Raw genomic sequence first — 11,039 nt, 5'->3', positions numbered from 1 at the left:
TCAGGACACTGATTTACATCTGAATTCTGGGGTTCTAAATCACTGCTGGAGGTTAAAGGGGCTTGGTGTCCAGAGGTTAGAGGGGCTTGGTGTCCAGAGGTTAGAGGGGCTAAAGAACCCTAGGGGAGAAAAGAAGGGAAGGGGAGGAGGCTTTCCCAACTGGAAGGGAGCTGAGGGAGTCAAGAAGCCCAGATAGGGATAGAGAAAGCACACAGCCCTATTAAACAAAGAGGGGCCCAACTTCACTGATTAGGGCAGAAGGGAATCCTCTTGGATGTTTGAGAAGAGATGGGGCTCTGAAGGGGTCCCAGGGCTGGAGCTGTGCAATAGGGTAGGGTCTAGTAGAACTTGAGTTTGCCCGTGTTACAGGTCTCCTGGGGACCCTTCCAAAGGAGGACTTGGGAGTTCGCATTCAGAAGGCCCCAGGGAAAGTGGAGTTAGTCCCAGTAGAGCTAGGAAAAGATCTGGAGGTCACTCCTGGAGTGAGAGAATGCTGGATAGAATCAGGAAAGGGCTCTCTTCAAGGTCTCAGAGGCCTGCAGAGCCTTTGGGGATATGTGCTATGGGTCCAACGTCTCTTATCAATAGGAATTTCTCAGAGACCAGGGGCATCCCAGGTCCCTTCTACTGCCAGGGTACCTGGGGGGCAGAGAAACTCTTGGACTAGGTGAGAAAATAGGATTTTCCAGGTTTAGCTCTTGGCTGGGACCCCAGAGTGTGTGACCTCACCCTGTAGCGACACTGGCTTCCCCCAGGACACAAACACACAGGAACAGATATTTGGGTGGGAGGCTGGAACAGTTTTTTATTGTTAGGTAGAAATCATGTTTACAAGGAAGCAGTAGGGTGCAGCGGGAACAGGGTCAGGTCCAGAGGGTCCTGGGTGACCTTTCCTCAGAGAGGACAGTCCTGCTGTCTCCTCTCATGCTTTCTGGGAGATTCTCCCTCCTCTGTGTTTCTGGGCCTGGCCTGGTGTGGGCAACTCAGCCATGCAGGGTAGGGCTGGGAATATAGAAGGGATAGTTGAAGCAGGAGAAGGGGTGAGGCAAGGCCAGCATGAGGTGGTTGCTCTGGGACCCCTGAGCAAGAGGACCCCATCCTTTCTCCTAGCCCACTTCTTGCTCCTTGGATCGGGGCTCCAAGCCCTGGTGAGGTTTGGGGGCCTCCTGGTCACTGGGAGGCTGATCACTGGGCTGTGGACCTTTTTGGGGTCTGTGGCGGTTCAGTCCTGGGAGGGCAGAAGAGGGGAGGGGCTTGAGGGGCGAGGCTCCCCTTCACTCCCCCCTCCCCACCCCCGTTCCTTTAGCTTCCTCACCTCTTACAGCCTTTGGAGCCCTTTCCCTTCTTGCCAGACTTAGGAGTCCCTTTGTCCTTCTTACAGCCCTGGACTTGTTTCTGCGGGGCTGGCGGCTGGTCCAGACGCTGCATCAGCTGCTGCACCCAAGGCTCTTTAGGGTCTGCACACAGCTCTGGTTGAGAGCGCTTCCGAGGTGAGAACCTGGGGGTTGGGCATTAGCAAGCCTGTCCAGTCTTGCCCACCACACCCTCCCACTCAGTGGCACCCACCTTCTTGCATTCACTCACAGGATAGCCGGGATGGGGCAGCCCAAACTTGGCTCCTGCTTCCTGTAGCTGCGGACAACGCGGGCAGGAATCTTCCTTAGGCTGTACTTGAGGCAACAGTCCTGGGCTCCTCCATCACTGCCTGCAGGGTGGGGTTTACAGGGAGCCAGGGCTTCTTGTAGGCTCCCACCCAGGCCTACCATTGTCCCCATCCTTGGTAACTCCCTCCTCGGTACCTTGGGTCCAGGGGATGCAGAAAGCCAGGACTAGGACAAGAAGGCTAGGAGTCAGTAACTGAGCCATGGCTGTGGTGGAGGGTGAGGGCGAGGCCAGAGTAGTGCGCGAGGTGGACAGCTGCAAGTTGGGGGTCCGAGTGTCGGCTCGCACTGGTCTGTTGCCTATTTATGCAGCCAGGCACTTACCCTTCCTCCACCCCCAGTCACTCTGTCCAGGCAAGAAGAGGGATCTCCCTCCTTTCCTTCCTGAAAGGCAGATCCTGTCTTGGCACCCAGCCTCACTAGTATGTGGAAACAAAAACTGCACACGGCTCATCGGGGTCCTAAGCCGCCCGAGTCTTTCCCCTCAATATCAGGTGAATCTGTCAGACCCTCTTCCTACCTTTGACCATTGTCTTGGTGCAGGCCTCACCACCTCTCCCCTGGAATGTTCCCCAGGAAGACTGCCTCTTCACTGCATTCCAGGTTCCATACTCTCCCCATCCTTCTAGCAGGCTGAGGACTGTTCCTAAAATGCACATCTTTTTTTTTTTTTTAAGATTTTATTTATTTATTTGACAGACAGAGATTACAAGTAGGCAGAGAAGCAGGCAGAGAGAGAGAGGAATGGAAGCAGGCCCCCTGCTGAGCTGAGAGCCTGATGTGGGGCTCGATCCCAGGACCCAGAGATCATGACCTGAGCCGAAGGCAGCGGCTTAACCCACTGAGCCACCCAGGCGCCCCTAAAATGCACATCTGATTACTGTATTGTAAGAGTTCTTTCTATGTTCTGGATAATAAACCTTTGTCAGATATATGATTTGCATATATTTCCTCCCATTCTGTGGGTTTTCACTCTCTTGATAGTGTCCTTTAACATACAGAATTTTAAAATTTTGTTGAAGTCCAACTTACCTATTTATTTTTCTGTTTCCTGTGCTTTTGGTGTCATATTTTTAAAAAAGATTTTAAGAACCAAGATGCCCTTCAACAGACTAATGGATAAGGAAGATGTGGTCCATGTACACTATGGAGTATTATGCCTCCATCAGAAAGGATGAATACCCAACTTTTGTAGCAACATGGACAGGACTGGAAGAGATTATGCTGAGTGAAATAAGTCAAGCAGAGAAAGTCAATTATCATATGGTTTCACTTATTTGTGGAGCATAACAAATAGCATGGAGGACAAGGGGAGATGGAGAGGATAAGGGAGTTGAGGGAAATTGGAAGGGGAGGTGAACCATGAGAGACTATGGACTCTGAAAAACAATCTGAGGGTTTTGAAGGGCAGGGGGTGGGAGGTTGGGGGATCCAGGTGGTGGGTATTGGAGAGGGCACGGATTGCATGGAGCACTGGGTGTGGTGCAAAAATAATGAATACTGTTATGCTGAAAAAAAATAATTAATTAATCTAATTATGTTCAGTTAACCAAAAAAAATAAATAAATAAAAAATAAATAAATAAAATAAATAAAATAAAATAAAATAAATTATTAAAAATAAAATAAATAAAAAATAAAAAAGATTTTATTTATTTACTTGACAGAGAGAGATCACAAGTAGGCAGAGAGGCAGGCAGAGGAAGGGAGAAGCAGACTCCCTGCTGAGCAGAAAGCCCGATGCAGGCCTTGATCCCAGGATCCCGAGATCATGACCTAAGCTGAAGGCAGAGGCTTAACTCACTGAGCTACTCACCAGGTGCCCTGGTATCCTATTTTAAGAAACCATTGCCAATCCAAGGCCATGAAGATTTCCACTTGTTTTTCCCCCAGCTTTATTGAGGTATAACTAAAAAGTACAAATTTGTGTTTATTTTAAGCATTATAATGTGATGATTTCATGTAGGTATACATTGTAAAATAATTACCACAATCAAGTTAATGAACAACTCCATCACTTCACATAGTGACTTTTTTCTTTTTTTGTGGTGAGAATGTTTAAGATATACTTTCTTAGCAAACTTCAAGTGTATACTATAGTATTATTAACTAAAGTGACCATGTTGTACATTCATTCCTTAGAACTTATTCATCTTCTAACAAAGTTTGTACCCTTTGACCAACATTTTCCCATTCTCTCTCTGCCCTGAACCCCTGGCAACCACCACTCTTCTTCTGTGTGTTTGAATTTTTTTTTTAAATTGCATATATAAGTGATACTGTGTAGTATTTCTGTTTATCTGTCTGGCTTATTTCTCTTAGTAAAAGGATATCTAGGTTCATCCATGTTGTCTCAAAGTGCAGTTTCTTTCTTTTTTTAAATGGCTGAATAGTATTCCATTGTATGTATATACCACATCTTCTTTATCCATTCATCCATCAATAGACACTTAAGTTGTTTCCATGTCTTGGTTATTGTGGATAATGATACAATGAACAAGGGAGGACAAATATCCTTTGGATATATACCCAAAAGAGGGATTGCTGGATCATACAATAGTTCTATTTTTAATTATTTGAGGAAAATCTATACTGTTTTTCATAATGGATGCACCAATTTACATTCTCATCAATAAGGTACAGGGTTCCTTTTGATCCACATCATCTCCAACATTTGATATCTCTTGTCTTTCTTTATAATTTATTTATTTGAGAGAGAGAGAGAAAGAGAGCGCAAGAGCACAAGTATGAACATGAGCGGGGTGAGGGGGTTGAGGGGGAGGACCAGAGTGAGAGGGGTGAGGGGCAGAGGGAGAGAGAGAGGTAGAAGCAGACTCCCCTTGATGCAGGGCTAGATCCCAGAACCCTGAGATCAGGATCTGAGCAGAAGACTAATGTTTAACCAACTGAGCCACCTAGGCACCTCACTCTTGTCTTTTTGATACTAGGCATTCTAACAGGAATGAGGTGATATGTCATTGTGGTTTTTGTTTGCATTTCTCTGGTGACTCTCCACACCTCCTTGCCCAGTGTGGAGCCTCGCTGAAATCAAGTTGGATCCTTAACTGACTGAGCTGCTCAGGTGCCTGGATTGTATAGCATTTTACTATAGTTTGAAATCAGGAAGTATGATGCTTCCAGCTTAGTTTTTCTTTTTCAAGATTCTGGCTATTTGGGATCTTCTGTGGTTCAATATGAATTTTACATTTTCATTTTTATATTTCTGTGGAAGAATGCCATTGGGATTGTGATAAGATTGCTTTGAATCTGTAGCTCACTTTAAGTAGTATGGACATTTTAACACTATTAATATTCCAATCAAAGAACACAGGATATCTTTCCATTTATTTGTGTCTTCTCTCAATTTCTTTCATCAGTGTCTTATATTTTTCAGTTTATAAGTCTTTACCTCCTTGGTTAAATTTATTCCTAAGTATTTTATTATTTTTGATGATATTGTAAGTAGGATTATTTCTTAATTTCTCTTCTAGTTTGTTATTAGTATATAGAAATGCAACTGATTTTTGTATGTTGATTTTGTATCCTGCAACTTTACTGAATTTGTTTATTAGTTCTAACAGGTTTTTTTGGTGAAGTCCTTGGGATTTTCTATATGTAAGATCATGATATCTACAAGCAGAGACAGTTTTACTTCTTCCTTTCTGATCGGCATGCTTTTTATTTCTTTTTATCTTTTCCCTCCCTTCCTTCCTTCCTTCCTTCCTTCCTTCCTTCCTTCCTTTCTTTCTTTGCCTAATTGCTCTGGCCAGGACTTCTAGAACTGAGTTGAATAGAAGTGATGATAGTAAGCACCCTCATGTTTTTCCTAATCTTCCCCAATATGAGGCTCCAGCTCACAACCTTGAGATCAAGAGTCACATGTTTTACCAACTGAGCTGGCCAGGTGCCCCAAATATTTTTTTAAGTAAACTCTATGCCCAATGTGGGGCTTGAACTCAGACCCCTAGATCAAGAGTCTCAAGCTCTACTGACTGAGACAGCAGGTACTCCAGTTTTGTTCCTAATCTTACAGGAAAAGCTTTCAACCTTTCACTCTTGAGGATGATGTTAGCTGAAAGCTTGTCATCTATGACCTTATTTATATTGAGATATGTTCCTTGTATACCTAATTTATTGAGAGTTTTTTTTATCATGACATGATGTTGAATTTTGTCAAATGCTTTACTGCATCTGCTGAGATGATCATATAATTTTTATCCTTCATTCTGTTAATGTGGTGTTTCAGATTTGTTGATTTGAGTATATGACCCATCCTGGGATCCCAGGGATAAATACCATTTTATCATAGTGCATGATACAAATCATATTTGTAAGTATTTTGTTGAGGATTTTTGCATGTATGTTAATCAGGGATATTGGCCTGTAATTTTATTATCTTGCAGTGTTCTTGTCTGGCTTTGGTATCAGAGTAAGGCTGGCCTCATAAAATGAGTTTGGAAGTGTTCCTTCATCTTCAGTTTTGAGGAAGAGTTTCAGAAGGATTAGTATTAATTCTTCTTTAAATGTTTGGTAGAATTCACCAGGGAAGGATTCACCTGGTAGAATTTACCAGGACCATCTATCTGGTCATGGGCTTTTCTTTGTTGAGAGACTTTTTAATTGCAGATTTAATGTCCTAATTAGTTATAGGTCTATTTAGATTTTCTATTTCTTCGTGATTCAGACTTGGTAGGTTGTATGTTCTTAGGAATTTATCCCTATCTTCTAGATTATCCAATTTGTTGGTGTATAATTGTTCATTGTGGTCTCTTATGATCCTTTGTATTTGTATGGTATATGCTAGAATGTCTTCTTTTTCAATTATGATTTTATTTTCCAGTAGAAACCTCCAGCTGTTTCCATTGCTGCATGAATTTACATCCCTACCAACGTGTATTGTGGTTCCCTTTTCTCCACCAATACTTGTTATTTTTTGTCTTTTTGGTAATAGCCAATCTGACAGGTGTGAGGTGATATCTCATTGTTTTGATTTGCATTTCCCTGATCATTAGTGATGTTGAGCATCTTTTCATGTGCCTCTTGGCCATCTGTATGTCTTCTTTGAAAAAATGTTTATTCAAATCCTCTACTTATTTTTAAATTGAGGTTTTAAAATATTAAGTTATTAATATTAATAAATGTAATATTAGGTTTAAATATGAGTTCTTTATATATTTTGGATATTAACCTGTTCTTGGATGTGTGATTTGAAAATTTCTCCTCTGATTCAACAGGTTGCTTTTCATTTTGTTGATGGTTTCCTTTACTGTGCAAAAGCCTTCTAGTCTGATGTAATCCCATTTGTTTATTTTAGCTTTTGTTGTCCTTGCCTAAGGAGATTGCCTCCCCCCCAAATATATTACTAAGACTGATGTCAAAAAGTTTACTGTCTACGTTTTCTTCTAAGAGTTTTATGGTTTCAGATTTTATAATCAAGTCAGACTCAATAATTTTGATTGCCTTATCTTCAAGTATCTGATCCTTCCTTCTACCTTCTCAAGTTTCGTTGAATTCTGCCAGCGAATTTTTTCACTTAAGTTATTATATTTTTGGCTTGGGGCACCTGGATGGCTTGGTTGTTTAAACATCTGACTCTGGGTTTTGGCTCAGATCATAATCTTAGGGTCTTGAGATCAAGCCTTGCATTGGACTCTGTGCTCACTCTTCCTCTCCCTCTGCCCCACCTCTCCCTCTCTCTCAAATACATAGTCTTTAAAAATTAAATTATTGCTTTTTTGGTTCTAGAATTTTTGTTTGGTTCATTTTTTAAATGATTATTTATTTATTTATTTGACAGACAGAGATCACAAGTAGGCAGAGAGGCAGGCAGAGAGAGAGAGAGAGGAGGAAGCAGGCTCCCCGAAGAGCAGAGAGCCCAATGTGGGGCTTGATCCCAGGACCCTGAGATCATGACCTGAACCGAAGGCAGAAGCTTAACCCATTGAGCCACCCAGATGCTCCTGGTTCTGTCCCTTTTAATATTGTGATTTATGCCACTGTGGAAGCTGCTGTAGCCCAAGAGGTCTGCAACCAAGGCAAGCATTTGCACCTGTCCTTCAGGGAACCGCCAGACCAACCAAAATGCATAATCCCCAACTCTTGGAGGACAAGATTCTCTGCTACCAGCCAGACACTCCAGGAATGTGGGCTGCTTTCCCTACAGCATTAGCTAGTAGCTAGTTGATGCATGATGTTCTCTTATGAAAGATCAAGCATCCTCTCCCTTCATCAAGCATACCCCTGATTGTTATAAGTGTCTAATCAAGTTACAGAGTTCTGAAATAGGTGCTTCCAATTGCTCTTTCCAGCTCAATGGTTGCTTCATTGGGGGGACCAACTCCTAGAGCTTCCTGCTCTGCCATTTTGCATGCTGTCATTACTTTAGATTAGTTTTTAACATTTTAAGACTTTAATCCATTTGAAATTTATGCTGGTATATGGTATATTATTAGGTTATATCATAGAATCTATATATATATATATTTATTACGTTATATTTTGATGTAGTGTTCCTTGATTCATTGTGTATAACACCCATGTTGGAGAAATTGTGGAGAAAATACAATGGATATAAAAGGGGAATCCTCTTACACTGTTGGTAGACAGTGTTTAACCAGCTTGGGACCTCAGAGTTGTGATTATCAGGTTAGGACTGGAAAATTCATCTAGTTCCCAGAGTGCTAAACTCAGCACCATGCCTTCTCTTCCCTAGGCTTATCCCAGATTTCTGAAAGACAGTTTGTATTGGGATAGGGAGACCACAGAGAAATGTGGAGAGGATAAGAACTGAGAGGAATAAAATCAGGACAGGGTGGTTCAAGTACAAGATAGTGACAGAAAGATTGTGCCTTTGATTGGGGTGTTTTTGTGGGATTCAGCAGGGATGGGGATTGGAGATGGGGATATTGTTGGTTGGGGATGAGGATGTGGTGTTTTATCCCATCCACTGAGTGGAGAGACTGGAATCTGAATGAATTAAAGGAGAGATAATTGAGCTCTTGAACTTGAGGTGTTGTTGTTGTTGTTGTTTTTGAGCTTGAGGTTTTACAACAGGCTGAGACTTTAAGCAGAGCAGGGATTGACTCAGCTGGCAAGAGCCTGGCATTTTTGGGACAGGACTGGGCAAAAACAAGGAGATAAGATTTCTTGGGTCATTTACCTGGTCTGATGGTAAATCCTGGCATGAGAAAGCTTTTAATTCCCATATCTTCAATCTCTCCTTCCCCATCTACCCCCACCCTCTGTGGAAGTGACTAAGTAAGGAGTGAGCAGCCTGTTTCTGAAGAGTTCCCAGAAAGGTAGGATAGCTTGTGTCTGGGGTGGTGGTGGGGGCATGTAGATGATTCCAGAGGTATATCATATTAAATTGTTTCTACTCTTTCCAAATTTGGCTGTACTTCAGAATCACATGAGGAGCTCATTGGAAATATAGAATTAGAGACACCACTCTAGACCAACTTTTTTTTTTTTAACATTTTATTTATTTATTTATTTGAGAGAGTGAGCAAGCAAGCAATCAGGGGTAGGAGCAGAGAGAGAAGGAGAAGCAAACTCTGCTCTGAATGTGGAACCTGACCTGGGGCTCGGTTCTATGACCCCAAGATCATGACCCAAGCCAAAATCAAGAGTCTGATGCCCAACCAACTGAGTCATCTGGGTGCCTCCCTGCCTCCCCCTACCCCCCCACCAGACCATCTTAAATAGAATCTTAGAATAGAGTCAAAGGATTTGTGTTTTTTTAAAGTTCTCCATACACTTTCAAACATTTGGTGGGGTGGGGCTGGAAGATCCACCTGGTCTGTTTTGCACCCCATCCCAAACTCCAGATGGGCACAGAACCTGTAGTAGGTAACAAAGATGGTCTGGGAGAAGAGGAAGCTAGAGTAATACACCCCCAACCTTCCTGAGAGAAAGGACTTTCTGTCCTGGCACAATGTATAGAAAAAGGGAGAGATGGCTGGGAAGAATTGGGGACAGTCTATTTCCTCTCCTCAAATCCTGGCTTCCCTCTGTCTCCCAAGACATCTTGTCCTTCCCCTTGTTTATACCATCATGGAGGGAGGCTCTTTTTTGTCAAATGGTCCAAAGCCCCCTTAGGTCCCATCCTTGACTGAATTTCCTCTACTCAGGAGGCTTTTTCTAGGGTCTACTATAAGTCCCTACTGCTGGACTTAAGCTTATAGTGGTAGATCAGTTATTGAGAGATGTTTCATCTTGGAGGTGGATGTTTCATCCATGCTTATTCCTAGGACTTAGAACCTAATAGGGGCCCCGGGAAAAGCAAGGGAAAGACTAAAGACTTTGCTGGAGGTAGATACTTGGCTGGACAAAAAGCTAGAACTGAAAAGAGCTGCTGTCAGAGCAGGAAGGTGACAGCAAGTCTCTTCCACATACAGGGCTGCAGGTGACTGAGCCTATGAGGTGGAGGTGGGAGACATGGCAGGGAGACAGTGAGAGTCTGGAAGATAGTGGACACCTGGTATAGATACAGTCCACAGGACAGGGGTTGAGACAATAGAAGGAGTTGTTATCCTTCTCTGGGAACACAAGTTGGCCACACAGCCATTCCTGAGCACTCAGCTGCTAGCCTTGGCTCATTCCACTCATAGTTCCACTTGCCTTAAGCTTGGTGTGGCAGTCTGGAACTTGCAGCCCTGAACCAAGCCCCTCATTTGATCCTCAGGATAGGCTGGAATGTAGACATTGGAGAACAGAACACAGAGACTTGGATGAATTTCTGTTTAACAAGGATCAAATGGCCTGGGTACCTTGGTGCTCCTAGGTTCCCAGCTGAGCACTGAGCCCTCCAGGGACATCCTGCTCTGATGACTCTGCAGGTGTTAATGAAGGGGCTACTGATCTCCTGGAGTGCAGATGACTTATACTGTCATAAGTGTGTGATATTTGTGGGCCTAGTGGAGGCACAGACATTTCTCAGTGTGTAGCCATCTAGGGTTAGGTAACTGCTTGGAATAGCATTGATTTAGTTGGTTACAGATTCGAGGTAGACAGTGTTAAGCATAGGGCAAGGTAAAGATTTTGGGAGGCAATACCCACCAGCATTATCTTGAAAGGTCTGGTTTATTCTTCCTTTAGGTCTGTGTCTGCTGAGAGGCTGGGGGTCAGGACCCTGCAGTAAACTGGGGACACTCCTGGGGATGGTGATGGGTGTATAGGTGAAGGATGGGGCTGCTGAAGAGGGCAGTGGACTCACTTGCTGACCTTGTCATTTCTTTGAAAGCCCACGGCCATGTTGTTGAGACCAGGGTGTGCATGTGAATCCAAGACTGTCCTTATTAAAGGAGAAGCAATGAGACAGAAATCAGAAAGCAGAGTTTAGAGGAGGGAAAGACAGGCCTGCTTTAAGGTGACCTAGGAG

General features: G+C 43.3%; 1 protein-coding gene across 1 annotated transcript; it reads right to left on the bottom strand.

The window, feature by feature from the left end:
- Positions 1-779: 779 nt before the first annotated feature.
- CCL21 (C-C motif chemokine ligand 21) lies at positions 780-1,974 on the bottom strand. Its single transcript, XM_044264294.1, has 4 exons — positions 1,800-1,974; positions 1,585-1,705; positions 1,316-1,498; positions 780-1,228 (listed from the first exon to the last, which is right to left on the bottom strand). The coding sequence occupies exons 1-4, from the start codon at positions 1,864-1,866 to the stop codon at positions 1,186-1,188; spliced, it is 414 nt and encodes a 137-aa protein (XP_044120229.1). The 5' UTR covers positions 1,867-1,974; the 3' UTR covers positions 780-1,185.
- Positions 1,975-11,039: the final 9,065 nt, after the last annotated feature.

The sequence above is a fragment of the Neovison vison genome, chromosome 9 (assembly GCF_020171115.1).
Source record: "Neovison vison isolate M4711 chromosome 9, ASM_NN_V1, whole genome shotgun sequence".
In the NCBI taxonomy this organism is placed as follows: Eukaryota; Metazoa; Chordata; class Mammalia; order Carnivora; family Mustelidae; genus Neogale; species Neogale vison.
This window is presented reverse-complemented; position numbering and strand designations above follow the sequence as displayed.

Coding starts and splice junctions, on each gene's coding strand:
- CCL21 (XM_044264294.1), bottom strand. CDS start 1,866: ATGGCTCAGTTACTGACTCCTAGCCTTCTTGTCCTAGTCCTGGCTTTC. Junction 1,706..1,799: donor CTGCATCCCCTGGACCCAAG/GTACCGAGGAGG, acceptor CCCACCCTGCAG/GCAGTGATGGAGGAGCCCAG. Junction 1,499..1,584: donor TGCCCCATCCCGGCTATCCT/GTGAGTGAATGC, acceptor CCCAACCCCCAG/GTTCTCACCTCGGAAGCGCT.